This window comes from Anopheles aquasalis, chromosome 3 (genome assembly GCF_943734665.1).
Source record: "Anopheles aquasalis chromosome 3, idAnoAquaMG_Q_19, whole genome shotgun sequence".
Taxonomy (NCBI): Eukaryota; Metazoa; Arthropoda; class Insecta; order Diptera; family Culicidae; genus Anopheles; species Anopheles aquasalis.
The window spans coordinates 34,040,890-34,059,312 of NC_064878.1; the positions used below are offsets into that span (position 1 = coordinate 34,040,890).

Consider the following 18,423-nt stretch of genomic DNA (forward strand, 5'->3'; position numbering starts at 1 on the left):
TTGTATTGTTTACCAACAAACCGGCCATGTTGCCTCGGGATGGCATAGCGGAATATAACTATCTCTTTCACTCTAGTGACTTACGCATGCGCCATGCTGTTCTTGCATTTGTATCGTTTCGTACGTTTGACAGGAAACAGCTGATCGACAAGTATGCTCTTTCTCTTTCGTTCATAGTTTGCTCTCTTTCTATCTTTTTGAATTTTATCGTTTTCATGACGTTTATAAGGGTGGGTTTAAAGCTGGGCGTTAATTAAAATGAATTTCGCCGGGGAAAATGAAACATAAACGATAAAAAAGTTCACGGGGGCAGTCGACCCGTTTTACCCTTTGTGGTAAACATGTATTTGACAGCCACTGCTGCATAGCCGAAATCCAATATGGCGGTGAGGGAAGTGCTATGACTTCATCTGGTTCCTACACACACTTTGGTATAGAGTTAAAATGGTTGAGAAAAACAAGATGGCTTCCATCGTTCTCTTTCTCGTCGTTGATAACTTTTTACGAAAAAAGATTTTGCTCGGTCGGAACATAGCTGAACATTGCGGATAAAACAGTATAAGAACTATCAAATTTACGGTATCGAGTTGTGCGATATAGAACTTTTCATCTGCCATCAGTGATCTATTCCTAATGTTCAATTGATTGTAATTGTGGCTAAAGTAAGATTTTCCTTCTGCGAATCTGCCACATGTAAACCTTATTTGCGTATTAGCATATAGATATTAGTTTCATTTGTAAACGTGCATACTTTTGTACTAGCCTACAACCTAATCAGTGTGGAATCCGTAGCAAAAGTGGTTAGTGTTTTTTTGTTGTTGTATGAATCATGTTCTGTAAATCATTTATCATGTAAATAGAAACATGAATGATATGTGGAAACAAATTGAAATTTTTAGTATTGTTTTAGCATATGTGAATGTGCGTGCAAGCGTCTAAGCCAATGTGCATTTCCTTGTGAAAAGAGAACTAAAACAAAAATAACAACATCGCATAACAACAAACATATTATAAATAAACTGTTACTATGAATTACTAAATAATAGTAAGTTAATATAGTTGAAGTGATCAGCTGTGACTCGAAACCAAACAACCGTGAGTTATGTTTTGTTTTGTGCTTGTTTAAACCAAATATAAAGAGATAGGAGAAGATTAAAATATGTGCAGTCTAACGCGAAAGATCTGTAGCTTGAATGTATTTCCGCCTTTGCGCATTTATCGATTTTTACATTTTTCCTATTTTAGAGAATGAAACAACTATCAGCGGAAACTCGGGAGCAGAAACTCCCAAATATGAACCATGAGGAGGATACACATAGTGTGGTCAGTCAAATTTGCAGATCATCCACAGCATTACAAGTTGATACGCCAAAATTGGTTGAAACTGAAGAGTCGAAAATATTGCATCAGATCGATATAACTCGCAACCCTCATTCCAGCTCTAGTAGACGAACGTCCTTGCGCAGAGTAGCATCTTTACGAGACGATGCGTCTTCATCATCGTCTTCAGTGATCAACGATTCAAATGAGTACACCTCACAGCATAGCAAGAAGCAATTCAACAACGATATACCAACGAAGCTGCATTTAACAAAAGATTTGCTGACACCGGAGACAAGATTAGTTTGCAGTTTGCCCCTGGAACGTTTGCATTCCATACTAGAATCATTAAACTTAACTAAACAATCTAATGAAAGCGTAGTAAACTCTGGGGAGTTAGAGATGTCTTTGTATAATACAAATAATGCCATCTGTGAGGTATTATGCCTGTACTGTGATCGAACGTTTAACAATCGGCAACTGATGCTTAAGCACTCCGATCGTACGCATCGATTATTGAAGAAACGTCGCAGTAGTACACGTATCATTACCGCAGCCTCGAGCACAGACGTATCTTTCTGCTGCAGTATTTGCAACAAGGGAATGGTGTTTAGCCCAGCGTCACAAGATTTGACGCGATTATTCAAGCACATGATAAAATTTCATGCTGATCAATACCATGCTTGTGAGCATTGTTTCATGCGCTTTCCCAATGAGGAGTCCCGGAAAGCACACCTCCGTTTGATGCACACACCTGTGCCCGCAACTACACCAAAATCAAAGGCGGCGCTTAAAGCTTTTAGCTCTGGAATACCCTGTTACTCCTCTACGAATATAGTTAAATTAGACAGCATAGTGCTGCAAGAAAATCAAACCCAAACGGAGGATGTTACGACCAAAAACGACGATGGAGATGAAGAGCATTTACACAGAACAACGACTACATGTTCAGAGGATAAATTTCGATCGAACATACGTCTACGCTCTTCTCATCGTAATTGCAACAGGACAGAGCCCTTGAACTATCCAGTAAACGCCAGTGAATCGAAATCAAAATGTTTAAAAAAGTCGGAACGTCTTGTTATGCGCAATACAGAGCCGATGCTACTCTCCAGATTGGGTATAGCGCAGCACCGCCTGCCTCGACAAAGTCGCCGTTTGTTAGAAGCTGCTACACCCTCTTCTTTAATTCTATCGGATATATCTGTATCTACCATTGTTCGCTGTAACAAAAAGAAAGTTCAAACGAGTATTGCGGATGAGTTTGTGGCAGATAACTGTAATGAAAAAGTAACGAAATCAAAACGGTTTGCGACCAGTATCTCGCCAATATGTTCTAGTGCAATATCACGTTCAGCAATTGATATGACTGGTTGTCGGAGTAAAGCACATGAACACTCTTCTTTCAGTTATATGGTAACATCATATACCAGCAATAATAACATTCACCATAGAAGATCTAGTGGATCGGCTTTTTGTAGTACTAATGGTATTTGGAATAGTAGTAGTATTATTATTGGTGGATCTGCTGAACACGTAACTGGTAATAATTCCAACAACAGCACGAGCAACAGCAATGCATTGTTTGATGAAGATTTCTACGAGAATGTCACAAACAACGTACACCAAAATTTAAACTGTTACCTGGATGGCAAACTTCATACTTCAATGCCTAATACACCGAGCCCAATGAGCCCAGTTGTTCTCATGCCGGCTGTGCGATCAACCGTAGTCAAAAGTCCTTTTTCGACTGAAAGCATGATACATGAGGCAACGAATCTGCCAACAGTGACTGTTTCATTTCCAACGTTGCTGACAGCCGAACAATGTGGCAGAGATTCGATGTCTAACTCGTCAGTTGTGTCAAAGACTAGGAAACCAATTACAAAACAATCCTGGAAGTGGAAATGGGACTTTGTCAAGAAGTATAAGTACGTGAATGAGAACGGACGTATTGTGAAAAAAATCAAACAACCAATGCTGGGGCTACGCGATCTTACCAAGCTGGACATGTGGACACAGTTGTCGATGAGATCAAAACACGAATGTTCGTCCAATCACGCTGAAACCCTTCAGAATTCCCGCGATCGGCCAATATTAGAAGTTGGTGCCGTATTAAGACAGGAAAAACGAATTATGGTGGAACAACTAGATAAAATCTTGAATGCTCGATTATTTCCGCCTATCGATCTAGAGCAACAAGATCAACGAAAGGTGAAGCTGGAATCTAATATTGTCGAAAACAACCCTGCCTTTGATATTTATCAATGCTCCGCAACCGTTGAGAGTAGCGATTCTCCTTCCTCTGTGTTGCATCAAGAAAAAGAATTTCTTCACAAACTACAGTTGGTACAGCTGATCAAAAATCCTTATCAGGAATCGATTGTTCTTAGTGGCGAATGGGCACGACCGCGCTGCTACGTTTGTTATGGTTGCGGTAGAAAGTTTGCTTCGTTAAAACAAATGGAAGAGCATCATATCGCTCGACACCCACATGTATACTCAACTTTCTATGAGATTGTTGGTAGAGAGCTCATAGAAAATCATTTGTATCATCATTTCTTTATACCGTTGACAGCACTTACAATGCAGCGTTTATACTGCGAAAATTATCTTCATGGAGATACGACCAATGACCATACAAGCATAAATTGGGCAAACAGTCATCGAATGTCAATTATTGGCAATCATGAAATCAAAAATGAAGATTCATCGTCGAACGAAGCTACCTCGTTTTCTACACTAACCACCGCTTCGTCGTCTACTTCGTCATCATATTCTAATTCGTTCAACAGCTCTGGTGTGATGCTTTCATCGTTTGTTGGGGAAAACTGCAAAAGTAGCATTCTAACACTGAATACTGATGTCAGGTCAGGTGCAATCGTGCAAGATAGCAATCCATTAGTATGCAGCAAATGTTTTAAGGAATGTTCAAATTTGCTTATGCTATACGCACACATTTTACATTGCTCGAATGATTATTACTGGCTACAAGCAAAGAAGCGCATGAAATATAGGCGCACAAAACGTCGCAGAGGCGGAGGATATCGCACCATTAATAATTTCGCGATGGCTTTAGTTGGTTCCGAGAAAAACATGCCAAAGGCGCATAAATTTATGGTACAAACGATGCCAGCAGAATCTGCAAGCCTTTTACTTCCTTCAGACACGCCCAAAACAATTCTTCAAGTCAGTAGTAACATCAGCATAAACGAGATTGCATCCACAAATGAGGACCCTAAGAATAGCAAGTCATCAAAGCTTAAAGAAAGTGATGGTGAGTCTTTAATTACTCTAGTGTGAGACGGGACTTTTAAGCAAATTATATCGATTTCTAAACAATGTTTTTTTTTAAATATTTTAGGGGATATTGTCAATCGTTTGTTGGCCGATTTTCCAGAAAAACGCATTTCTCGTCAAATGTTGCAAATTAAATTAAATGAAAAACATACGAGCAACCGATCTAATGGTTCTTCGTTTTTGAACACTGATATAGTAAAATTATGTAAAAACACTAGTAACCATATTGCGCAAAGCCATAGTGTAACCAACCGTGCAACGCGTCGCATAGCAACAGAAAATTCCGTAAATACGAATGCAAGAAAACTAAATCAAAGCTTACTCAATATGGGAAAACTATCGTTAATGAAAAAAAATGTACGCCAAACAGCCAATGGAGGCCTAACATGTTCACCAACAACTTACACAACAAAGTCAACAGCGTTTAAGTCAAGAGAAGCATCACAAGCCACCATATCGAAAAAATCTACTACGTCCTTTTTTGAGGTGAAAAAAACATTCAGAAAACCTCGGATCACAGGAAAGGATTCAACGCCAGCGTTATCCCGTGCCGTTATTCTCAAGGTTGCAGGAAAGAAAAAACAAGTATCTAAAAACAACCTCTTTTCAAAGGGAACAGTTGTAATCAAGAATGTTGCTAAACTTAGAAAAAACACAATCCAGCTGCGAAACCTGTCAAAAGTTCGCCATACAGCTAAAGCTGAATGTAACGATAAGAAGATCTATACTGTTGCTAAAAGAAACGTAGTCGATGATGGACCTGTCGAGTCTACAGAAAGTTCTATTCTCACACAAGAATTCTTGCAAAATGATCAACTTGAATTCATAGAACATACTTCAAATGGGAATGAACAAAATATAAATCATTTATTTAGCAAAAATGCAGAAACAACAACACGTATCAGTAAGGTCGACAAAAATGAAATTTATTCTAATACAGTAGACGACACAACACAGACTGTTATTGATCCACTTGATTTAAACTACAAGAAGCAATGTGGCGTGATAAGTTGCGAAACATTATCACAGGACGATAATGAGCAGCCGTTGGCTTCTTCAGAATCAGACATTCTACAAACTAAGTCTATCGAGCCATCTCAAGCATTTCGAATGCCTCTTCAGATATGTTCTCAGAGTGAGGCTAAAAGTGAGAAGGTAAGGCAATCCCCTTCTGTGCATATAAAGAATAGCTCACCACCTGTTCTTGATATATTAAAACAACCGTTTGGAATGACAGAATCACATGTCAACTATAAATCTTCAGTATCTTTAGCAGTCGATAGTCAACCGATGGCGCACAAACGAAGACCAAAAAAACTGAATGATTGCATTGCTATGCTTACGGGAAAGCTTTCTGAACGGTTTGGAGTTGATTTTTTTAGTCAATCGGATCGTAACATTTCGCTTAATTCGAATTCATCAGTACCCGTTCGGTTATCACCAACACTGAAATGCTCATCGGAGGAATGTGAAATGTTGAATATTCCAGAAAAACAAAATTCTCACAAAAATCATTCCAAAACATTAATAGTTCCCCAAACAAACATAAATACATTTCCACAAGATGCGAAGCTAGGAGAATCAAATACTGAGGATGTACTTCTAAATAATGAGCTAACCAACTTGCTCAAAACGCCTGAAAAACCAATGTCAACATTAGTAAAACAATCAGTCAATACTTCTGCAGGAGATTCGGGGACATTTAGTAAATGTATTATCAAAGAGCTGAAAGTTGCAAGCCATGAAAAATCCACGTCAACGATTACAAGCCCAATAGATGAGGGTTATACGCTGCAGTTGGAACGGCTGAATGGAGCACAGGAATCTGAGGTGTCAGACGAACCGTTAAATCTTTGCAAAAATAATTCTCTATGTTCAAAGAGTGTTTTTCATGCATCAAATTATTCTCACTGTATATTCCCTATCGTTGAGCAAAAGTTTCAACAAACTTCATTAGCTTTTAACGGAGTACTTGCGACAATGGCTCATTCTATACCTCCACACCAAAAGCAGAAGCTAACAATGTCGCATGACACGAGATATGAGCATCAAATCAACCACGGGACGATCACTCAACAACGAGATGATAGGGCAAGTGCAATACTTATACCTGGCGTACCAGCGCCTAATTCGCTTTCTGTCAAGCCGAATGATGGAAGCGGAAATTTAGCATCGATTAAGCTCCCTCCTGGTCTGATAATCGAAAGAGTAGAGTGTAAGCAATCGAGACCAATCGTTACAAAAGAAATACCCTCTGTGACAATTGTAGCGCGCAATCGCAGCCCGTTGCGAACGGTGGACAAGCGGAATTTGAAGACTCCTTCATGCTCTATAAATTGTAATTCCTCTTTTAAAAGTCAACAGCAAACGCATCAGCAACCTCATACAACAAATGTTCTTCCTGTTTTGATGGACAAGCATACAGGGGGAAGTACGGGAACATCATTGAAGGCAAATGAAAATGTCCTGGTTACCCATCAGTACAAGTTAAAGCAGAAAAAACAGGAATTTCATGCACATCAGCAACTGCTCAATCTAAAAGACAACGATTTGTCGAGCGATATTCGAAATGTTGGAGAAAGGGTGTGTCATGAGAGAGGCTCTTCGATTGAAAACAATATTTCCGTGACGATAACAACGGCAAATCGTATCGAACCTCATCAAGTGACAGTGTGTGGCATGGAGAAAAACAGTTTATATCAAGCTAAAAACAAAACAATGACTTATACTACTGGTAGGGATGAACAAAACAAAAATGCATTTGAATGTATGCCAATTACTAGTATCACGACGTCATCAGCATCATCAGCGTCACCAGTATCGCCCAAATTTCCGCAACTGATAACGAAGAACCATACTGACAAACCTGGTCCAACGACACTAGTTATTCCACAAGTCTCCATGCCTCAACCTATATCCAAACGACCTCGTAGAAAAAGCTTTTTTGCTGCGCTTCCATCTAGAAGATCACCAATACTTTCAGTCCCTGTGGACACTAATACAAAAACAAAGCTCCGTAATATTGTCGAAAACAATGCCGCGAGGAATGTAGCGACTCTCAAAGACATCGGGCTGAAGCATTGGTCACCAACCATTTCGGGGGCAAATTTATTCGCTACTATGTCTTTGTCGCTTCTTCCATCTAGCGTGTTCAATGACTCGCCTTTGGGACTTGATCTTCATCGGCTGGCATCTGTGAGGCTTCCTTCTCATTTGAAACCTCCTGAAATACCTCCTTTGACAATACCATCTCTCGGATCAGCTTCGCGTATAGAACATATGCGGCCAGAAACGAAGCGATCGAGAGAAAAGCCAGCATGCGATAATGCTCGTTTTATCAATAGCGACAAACTATTGACAACAATATCGTCCCTTCAGTGCTCTTCAATATCCGAGAAGAAGAAACCCAATATCTCAAAAAATCTCATAAAAGCTCTAAAAGAGGGATCATCCAATTTGTCTGATGAACAAGGTAGCATTTCAAAACCAGCTGATTTAAGCATATGTTCAAAGAAGGCAATGACCCAGGGAAAAGTTTGTAATTTAAATGATGAGCTAGGAACAGCCAGGGAGAACGTGAGCCTCTCGGATAATAATGGGTCGTCAGCTATTATGTCAAGTGTTGTGCATCCGTTGGAGCGGAAAATGTTTCCAACGAATTGCAGTCTAGCTAACGATACCCTTGAAGCCAGAAATAGTCACAGCTGTCAAGAAAAAGACAAGCAATCATTTGAAAGCCCGCAACAGCCAATAGAACATGCAAAACAGACTATGCAATCTCTAGTAAAAAACCCATCAACGCTGCAACTAGGAGAGCCAAACAATGTCATTAAAAGTATAATTAATAAGCAAAACACAACAAAGGTCACTGTAATCCACGAAAAGAATGAGGTCAACGATGATGCAAGCACACAAATGTTACCAGATTCTGTTAAATCCACCAGCAATAATGGTCTTGTTTCACCAATGCAAAAGGTTACTCGCAAACGTCGGAAGAATGAGTTGGCATCAATACTGTCTGATCAGCTGCTTGAAAGCTTTAAAGAAGTGGACAAATCGAAACTTCATGATTTGAAACTTCTACACGATATAACATGTCAAACACCTGATGTTAAATTCTCCTTGGAACAGATACCTCAACTTGCTAAGCGTAAATCCAATAAGCCGAGACAAGAGGTGTTTGAATCATTCGTCCGCGGGACTACAGAAAATGAAGTCAAGCAAAATACCCCGTTTAATGGTCAAAAGAGCTCTCGAAGCAAAACACCTGTCAGAAAGCGTACATGGACTGAACAACACCAGATATTCGGAAAAGGTGAATCTATTTCGAACATTTCAAATTCGCAAGGATTCTCAACTGAGCCGATAAATAATTTAATAAGAGATTCTTCGCTAAAGCAAGATGCTCCCATTGATGTAGTTGCACCAGTAATCAAAACTAGTTCGAAACAAATTACCAATGAGAGCGTGATTCCTATTATCCGGAAATCAGAAAAAAATTCAACTATTAAACAATCGGTTAATGCCCAGGAAAGTATGCCTGCAACCATGGCGACATTGAAGGATAAATCTAAAACGAATAGAACAATGTTAGAAAGAAAAATCACAGGAAAGCGTAATTTAGTGGTCAATGAAGTCAACGAAAGCACTGGTCCAGCAAAAGGCAAGAAAATTCGCCAAACAATGATTGAAAGTTCGGACATCAAGGCAAGCAGCTATGGGATTGTAACATGCAATAAGCGAGCTTCTGATAAAACGATCGCAGAAAATGGAATGCCGATTAACATTGGAACATCCGTTAGGACTATAAGGAAAGCCGTTGGGAAAAAAGAAAGTAAAAACGATAAAGTAACAGATGAACACTTTGTAAACCGTAGGTCCTTAAAGGAAAGATTTTTACGGGAAGGTAATGCCAGAACTAGTAGTGAACTATCTTCAGCTTCGGTTCATATAATTGATTCAAACATACCTGTTCGCGAAACAGTCGGTCGAATAACGCGGCGGAAGTCCGTGTTTGTCGATCGAGATTTGGCACAATACATGAGCGAAACTAAAACGCCAGAAGTAAACTGTTTTAAAGATGATCTAATTTTAACGTCACGTAGAGGGACGCGAAGTCAAGGAAACAAAAGTCTGATTTTGGTCAATAATTTTGTTGAAGCAACAATGAAACCACGTGATCCCCGACGAAGGCTTGTGCAGAAACGTTTGGAAACGGAACAGTGTAATGTTATCCCGCTGGATGAAGAACAGAAAACTGATGGTTTCCCGTTAATATTATCAAAACCGACCAGTAATTGCGATAATACGTGCAACGCTACCAATGACAAATATTGTCTCGATCACCCCACACGTGAAGATATTCCGATGAACACGCGTGCGAGGCAAAAAGAGAAGTTTCCTGTTCGAAGGATTCTTACTCGTAGGACCTCTGTTTTTGTGCGTATTCCAACACCAGATCCACCGGAAAGGTCGTCGAGAGGAGAAACAGCATTGCCCCCATCGACGCGAAGCGATGAGAATCTTCGAACGATTAGTAATGAAACGAAGCGCATCTATCGTCGTCGGGCCTCCATCTATCTGCCATCCGAACTGCTAGAGCAGACAGAGAAAAAGACTCCGAAAAATTTAATTGAAAATGTTGCCATGCACCTTGAAACGAAACAAAAAGAGAGTACAACAAATAATCGTAGCAAAATGACAACCAAAGGAGAATCGATACGTGGTAAATGTGATCCATTAATAGAATCTCTTTTGCTACAGACCGACGCAAGCAGTCCTAGTGGTGCGAAGAAAAGAACCACCAAAAATAGCCAGATCGCCGAATCGTTTTCAAAACTGTTCAACATACAGGAGGAGATAATGCTAATAGACAGTACCAAGAGAAAGTTCAAGAAGAACAATACTATCAATATTGACCCATCGCCAAAAGAAGCCACAAATGATGAACAACAATGTACGAGTTTGACAACAGTGAAAACGCGAAATTTCTTCTCCTTCGCATCGGGCGGTAATAGTGAGTCGCAAACGACTGTGGACATCAAAGCTGCCAATAAAACAAATTACGATGGATCCGACAAAGCGATGTATGGCGATTCTGCCGACGACAATAAATCACCTGCCTGTTTTGAGGCAAACCGAAATTGTGGTCGTGGCGAATATTCGACGAACGTTATTCGACCTGCAATTTTAATACAACCATCTACAACAAATGGTTTGCCGTATTCTAACGGACCATCCGGCCGTGCTATGTCTATGATAGATGATGAAAGTACTATGAATACAGATGGGATGGATGATGATATGAGCGTGACTACCGATATTCCTCTAAAAAATGCTGTCGGATCGAGTGGGAGACGAAGAAGGAAAAGGCTTATGTCGGCCCGAAGAGGAAGCAAACTTCAGCGACGGAAAGCAAAAACTAACGTTGAAATAGGTAAACCTGTCGTTACATACAATTGCGACCTATGTAAGAAATTTTTTAAAAAGCAGGACGCTTACAATAAGCACCGCATGACTCTTACCCATATAGCGAAGCTGTCTGAACAAGAATTTTTGCTTTTACAGCAGAAGACAGCGGTGTCTAATGACCACATACGTCCAACAGTGTATGATAGTGCGCCGGGAAAAATGGCATTGATGAATACAATTGTTGGAAGGGAAGAAGGGAAATTATGCGAAATCAATGCTGAAGCAATATTGATCCATGACAATAATTCAGCTACAGAATTGCTGGAACCGACAACAACAAATGATCCAGTGAAAACTTTGAGTCAAGAGGAGAAACTCTTTTACGAATGTTGCTCAATGCTTAAAGAATCCAACGCTGTAGACGTCCCTGATGGGCCTAAGCTGAATGTAACGGTATCTCTGAAATCAATCGAAGAAGGATCTATTAATTCAAATTTGAGCAGCCTTAATCATAATTCTTACCAAGCATCACTATCGAGGTCGCTAGGTCCTAAAATCAATGGAAATTCTGCTACAACCAACGAATCATGTTATCAACTATTTCGTGATCTTAAACAAACTGCTGACTTAAAAATGGTAGATGGACCTATGAAATATCGAAATGTGATGACTTCCAATGATGATCCAAAAAACCAGACCAAACCAGCAACTGGCACCTGCTTTTTGTCAGCGTCACATATCACTAACAATAATAACAAGATTAAGACGAAGGGAGCTTTGAAGGGCTATGATAATTTTAAAGTTTCCGCACCAATGACAAAACAAACGATGGAGGTTTGCGATGAGACATCTGCTGTTACTGCTAACGATAATTATGCAGATGCGAAAGATTCCCGACTAGAAACGCTGGCCGATATTGCACTTTGTAGCAACATTCCAAATGATTTTGGCTCAATGCGTCAAAGTCACATTGTTGACGTAAAAGAAGTGCAGAGAGAGAATCAAATTGCACCACCAAACGATTCCATGCTGGCGACAAAAACGCCAGGTGAAACGCTCGATCCCCTTTCCACATTAATATCATCCGATTGTGCTGCTGCACTAAAGAAAGACAGGACAACGAACATAAAATGTATAAAAAGGGTACAACAAATAATTGGAACGAAATTATCAAGACATGTTAACAAGCAAAGCAAGTCTTCAAACAGAACTACACGGAATAGCGAAAAAAAAACGGAAAATTGTTCAACGAAATCCAAAATTACACCATTGTCGGTCAATGCGGAGCGTACTACATCGGATGCTGACGTCTACGCATTCCAGGATTCACCGTGCGAAGGGATTGCTCTTCCTTCATTCACCTCGAAGAAGTATTCCACTGCGTTACAGTTGCCAGAGCTATCTGAAAAAGCCGCTATAGCTAACCACCAGCAACATCAGAATGATCAGTGTATGGATCATGACGATAACCAGATGTCTAATTTGAGTTTCTCTGATCGGTATGATTACGCGTATGGCTCCAATACGTTAACCGACGAGGACGAAGCAGATGAATCAGAACTGAGAAATAGGAAAGATGTAAACAAAAGTAGCAGCAACCGTAGCGCAGTGCGAACGTCCAAGAATGGTGGTAAGGCGGACGTTAAAAGGAAATGTCTCATAATGGGGCGCATTTTTAGGAAAGGGGGAAATAAGGAGAAAATAAAAGGCAACCAGCGAATCGAAGAAGAATCCACTGACATGATTAATCTCGATGGCTCTGCTGCTTCTGCATCAGTGAATGCCGATAAAAAGGATTACGATAAGCTGTTTGACACTCTTAAAAATGCGGACGACGTGGATTGTAAATTGTCATCCAAGGGACAGGTCAGTATCCCAAATGAAGATGATTTCAATCATGTGCGCCACGGGAAATTAGTGGAACCATGGGATTCCGAAGAGTATGAGGATTTTCACACAGATGATATCATGCAATTACTGGAGGACGCTGAAATTGACGAACAGCAACAACCGCTCACATCCACATTCGCTGTAAATCAAGCGCCCCCAAACAGTCAACCTGAGAGACTCGATGATAACCTTTGTTCAAGGCAAGAGATTATTGATGGAAGTAGCAATGATATGCTGGACACTTCATCTACTCTGGGCATCGATGCGAGAATTGATCAAAACTGCTCAGAACTAGGAGTTGTCACGGATTACACCATTAGGAAGGTGATGGAAAGCGTCATACTTGAGACGATGAGTAAAAACAATCAAAAGACAATCAACAAAAAGAAGTCAGCGAGTCCGGAAAATTTTCTTGCAAACAACATCAAAAGTGCCCTATGTCGGAGGATACCTTCTATCGATACATTTAATAATCACAAACGATCAATCAAAGAACTCGCTGGTGCCGTAGATCCTAATGAAATCCAATCCAAGTTGCCAACTTCCATCGAGGAACATGTATTAGAGTCAAGTGTCTTAATTTCTTCGCGAACAATTACCACAAAGTTCAAACAGAAACTGAACTCCTCATTGCAACGTTCCACAATCAGTAAGCAACATGATGGACAATGCAGCAACATGCCGAAAGATTTATTGAAGAAAAATGAAGAAACGGCAAAAAAAACATTAGAAACTACCAAATCTTCATCAATAGATAAACCAGAATGTCCATCTACTACTGCATTTCAGAAAAATGCTGACGACACCGTTGTAGGCATACCGAGCCGGGCCGAGCTTTATCAGTCCAGTTCGCGGGGATTCAAGCGAATGAACAAAGGCGTTAGTCATACTTCGGACACACTTAACATTGCAGCTATAAAAGAGAAAAACGCAGCCCTAAAAACCGTGTTCGAAAGAGAGAATCATGCGAGTGGGAATAAAGATCGTAAGCTAACCGCTAATAAACAGCGGAAGCCACCTGTGAAGAAGATGAAAAACGTTGCATACGATCCAGATAGCGACTTCGAGGATAACATCAAATGTAAAAAAGTGAAACGTAAATTACTGGAAAGTGACATAGAGGGAAACCTTAAAATGGAAAAGTTGAAATCAACACTAAACGATAATACAATATTATTGCCGTTACCACGTCGGAAACGCAGTGCTGGAGATATGCTCTACTACTGGTCGTCGACCAGCGATGAGGACTACAAAGACGGTCAGGACAGCGACGTAAATGTTGAATTGGAGTCAAAACGAATGAAATCTGGTAGCAAAACAGAATTCATTGTGAGGGATGTCGTTCCCAGCGTTCCGAGTTATAGCGCAATTTCATCACGTAGATTACAAAAGTCAAATCTAACAGCTAGAGGAAGAAAGATGTCAAAGAATCCAAAGTGTGATTCGAGAACATTTTCGAAGTCTAAAAATACCGCTCCAAGTAAAAAGTCACAAAAGATCATCAAAACCCAAACATGCGTTGCCTATAATAAAGTAAGGAAAACCATCGAGAAGGAAAAAAACAAAGAAGAGCGTAGTAGTGGAATGTATGGCAGAAAAAAAAATAATTGTTTCGAAGGAATAGTGTCACTCGATCCATCCAAGGCGGATGGTTTTGATGGAGAAACGAATAGCAGCAGCGACCAACTTCAGCAGCATGGCTGGATAGTCGGTGATTCACATAAAAAATTGGTCACATTACTGGCCCACGCCAAAGGTAAACAGGACAGTCGTAAAGCGATAAATCAGCGCCGAAAATAGGTTACAGTGTAAGGATAGCCAAATTGTAAGTAATTATCATTAAACCCGGCTTAACGGCCCCTTTCATGCTATTATCTTTTTGGTCTAGTCCTTTCTATGCGAGGGATTAGGTTGTATAATAGAGATAATGTGATATAAATGCTGCGAAAGTAAACGGACGCACGAATGATAATATGAAGAATAGAAGAAGAGAGGCAATTTGCATTCTTGAACATTTCTAGCTTCAAAAAGGATTTCCAGTGCCCTGAGTTAACATTATAAGATAAATTCTAAATTGTTCTCATAATGTGGACGCAGGGTTAGAATTCTTTTGACATAATCATATTGTACTACAGTCGTGGGCTAGTGTGTTTGATTCGGCTGGCAATTCTTGTTTTAAAAAGTTGAATAATTCGCAACATACGTAAATTTAACGCCTGAGTAAGCAATATAAAGTTTGAGCAACGGATTGCAAAAGCATGGTTTATAAGCGCATCAAATGATCATAATCGTAGAGAAAAGATACAAAACGAAATTATAAGTACATTTGTAAATTTCTGATAAATGCATTTCACAAGCATAAATAAGATTGTAAAGCATATTTTATCAAATTTCAACACAATGATTTAATAGAGAAAAATGAATACAAAATTAACACATCTTGTCATGTTTGTCAAAGTGTTGATTTTTGCCTATTTTAATAATAATGTGAACACGGGGTTAGAAGCAAAAAAAAAGCAGCGCGTTAGGTGCATCCCCGAGAGTACAATACATCCAGGAGCACAAGCGATCGGTACCATGGGCAGTTAATTCCCATGGGAAACTAAAAAGGAGTAGATATGATAAACACATTTGTAGAAAGATGATGGATCCGATACAAACTTTGGGCTTTATAAGGCAGCATCCATACTTGTAAAACTCTTGTGTATGAAAAATCTCTGAAAATTCATTTACTAGTCAATTTCTGAGCAACTTTTGGACATTTGCCTTATTTTCAGTTAATCAAAACGTGGAAGTGTCGCTGTCTAATTAAAGTACAGAAAAAAGAGGATAAAGATGCAGGCCACTTCCACCAGAAAAGTGAGATGGCCACCAATGAAGAGGATAGGTAGACAGCATTTGGCGATATTGATAACGAGCTAACGGCTACATTTGAAAAGAAACTAACATTTACGTTTAAATTTTATTTCTATTAGGAATCAGGTTGTTTTTTTTATTCTGAAATGGCATTGCTCAGGGGTGACAATATATTAGTAATTTCATGTTTTTGAGAAACTTTGACAGCTATAATTCAAAATATATTTGTGCAATATTTGCTGATGTCAGACAATGCTGCTATTCTTAGTAAAAACCCGTTGATGATCAAAAGTCACCCGGTACAGTCTTCTTTAGTAGCAAGAATCTCTTTATATTTTTCGCCACAACCAATGATAAGAATTAACCACAGTAAAATGGACAAGGAATCGTAATGAAATGGTTATAAAATAAATGTATTCTGTCAAAAAAATAAAGCAAACGAGATATCTCACAACTGTGCCTCATTTTACTTTATTTTATTTTACTCTGTTTGAAAAACGTTTTTGCAGCACTGCAATGCGCAGAGGTGTAGCGGCACTTCATCCGGTTGCATTTGCTGCAAAAAAGGCGGCAAAATCGTTGTCTCTGGATCGCGAAAGGGACGAAAATGCAAGCGCCCTTCTGCGCTAGATAATGGAAGAGGAATACAAGCAGACAGTAATCAGGTTTATAAGACTGTATATAGGAACGATTTCGAATACTTGCTTACTTGCATTTCGCCAAAATTCGGAAAGAAAGATACGCAAATGAGACTCAAGATAACACCGAGGGATAAATTTATCATCACCCTACGCTTTCTAGTGGGTGGTGAAGATTATACGAGTCTTGAATTAGCATATCGAGTGAGTAAATATGTTGGATTGTTATTGAATGATCTCATAAAAGCGTTTACTCGAAGCAGATCGATGCAGGTGCTCTCGCTTGAACCCGACTATTTCATCACAACCCGTGCCCCTAAGTTGTGCTAACTGCGCCGGAAGCGAAATCCACAGAAAACGATCATCAACCCGGGTGTCCTGCTGAGCAATCCGCCCTGGCCAGTCGATGTACAGGGGATGTTGCTCGATCGGGCACGCTTCCTGTCGTCCAAACCATGGAAACCCAAACTGAAGCGTGACTTCGGCCACCTGATGCTACAGTTACAGGCTGTTGTCCGGTCGAGCCAGGATCAGACCTCCGTCACTAGGGACGAGTTCGTGCAGGCAGTGAAAACGTTTCGCATTTTAACTTGATCGATATCTACTTGAGGCAATGATGGACGCCATGGCGGTGGGACGCGACGACGTGAATGTCGCCGCCATGGCCACCAAATATCTCATGAAGCATCCAACGGCCGAACGTCCCGACGGGGAGAAGTCGATTGAGAAGAGAACGAAAGCCAAATAAATCAGAGGAAACACGGGGTATATCAAATTTCTTTTTGTCATATATTTTATTGCTTCGTTAATAACACCATCACAACATATCGTAATTTTGCCTACCGTTCATAACCGGTATGCTGTTGAACCGGCAAAACGACACAGTCATCGGCACGTTTCACATGTTTGTTTCACTAAACTTACTTTGGGTTTTGGAGCTGGCTCCTCAAAATGCACCTTTTGCATTGCCATTGTTGTTTGATCTGCAACAAAACATTATTTAATCGCAAAGTATACATAACTAGTGTTCCCGGCAAACTTCGTTCTGCCATTCGACTCTTGAGGCCCATATTGCATGCGTTAAACGGTTTTTACTGTACTAATGCTTCCAATGATACTGATGGCCAACATCCAATAATTGCCATCACAATCGGGGGGTTTCGTTTCGAAATTTTTGGACAATGTTAATACACCTCATTTATCTTCCCTTTATCAACATACGACATTTCATTGTAGGGGATCGTAGAATTAAATAGCAATGCGGCACGATGTAAATGAACCTCGGAAGGATTCGCATTAGTTCCACATATACGATTCTGATCTTGATTGCATTGCTGCCTTCGTCTTCTGCTATCATTAAACCTTCTCGTTGTTCTTGAGATCTTGATTTCGATTTTCAGACACACGCAATTGAGCTGAAAACATGCTTCCGATGCTCAGAGGTCTGGTTTCTACGGATTAGTGCAAGTCCTTTTGAATTTCGACTGAGCACCTCTTGATCTTTTGACTGAAGGCATTTTTGGTGCTTATTCTGTAACTTGCGATTACGATGGCCTCAGGCGTTCTATTCATTTGGTTCATTTTGTGTTCATTTGGTGTTCACGATCGCCTGCATGTCGAGTGCATTTTTGTGGTCGACAGCTGGCGTTCTGTTTACATCGAGCATCGAGCATCTGAAAAACAGTTATAGCGTCCTGATTGTGCATCAATAATTTCTTTCTGCTAATCGTATACTATTATTACAAAGGTTAAGTCGTTTTTATACCGAAAAAAAACAAGTTAATTAACAGTTTTTTTACTTCAAACTGTCATTTTGAATTGTTTATTGTTTTCGAAACGTTTCGAAATTCGCATGAATCATCGAACGCCTGAGGCCATCGTAATCGCAAGTTACAGAATAAGCACCTTTAAGCCTGAACCACACTGGTTGCGGTACGTGCGGTACGTGCGGCACTTGCGGCAGTTGCGGACGCCTTTCGGCTTGTCAAACACGGTATCCAACGCGGTT

General features: G+C 40.0%; 1 protein-coding gene across 5 annotated transcripts; it reads left to right on the forward strand.

The window, feature by feature from the left end:
• The first annotated feature begins 457 nt into the window (after positions 1–457).
• On the forward strand, positions 458–16,231 carry LOC126575799 (uncharacterized). 5 transcript variants are annotated; one of them, XM_050236668.1, is made up of 4 exons: positions 458–662; positions 900–1,095; positions 1,246–4,597; positions 4,685–16,231. In XM_050236668.1, exons 3-4 carry the CDS (start codon positions 1,249–1,251, stop codon positions 14,719–14,721), a joined length of 13,386 nt encoding a protein of 4,461 aa, XP_050092625.1. In that variant the 5' UTR covers positions 458–662; positions 900–1,095; positions 1,246–1,248; the 3' UTR covers positions 14,722–16,231. The 5 variants fall into 5 exon arrangements, with proteins under 5 accessions (XP_050092625.1, XP_050092624.1, XP_050092626.1 ...); XM_050236667.1 differs by having other exon boundaries at positions 911–1,095; XM_050236670.1 differs by having other exon boundaries at positions 519–579; positions 911–1,095.
• Positions 16,232–18,423: the final 2,192 nt, after the last annotated feature.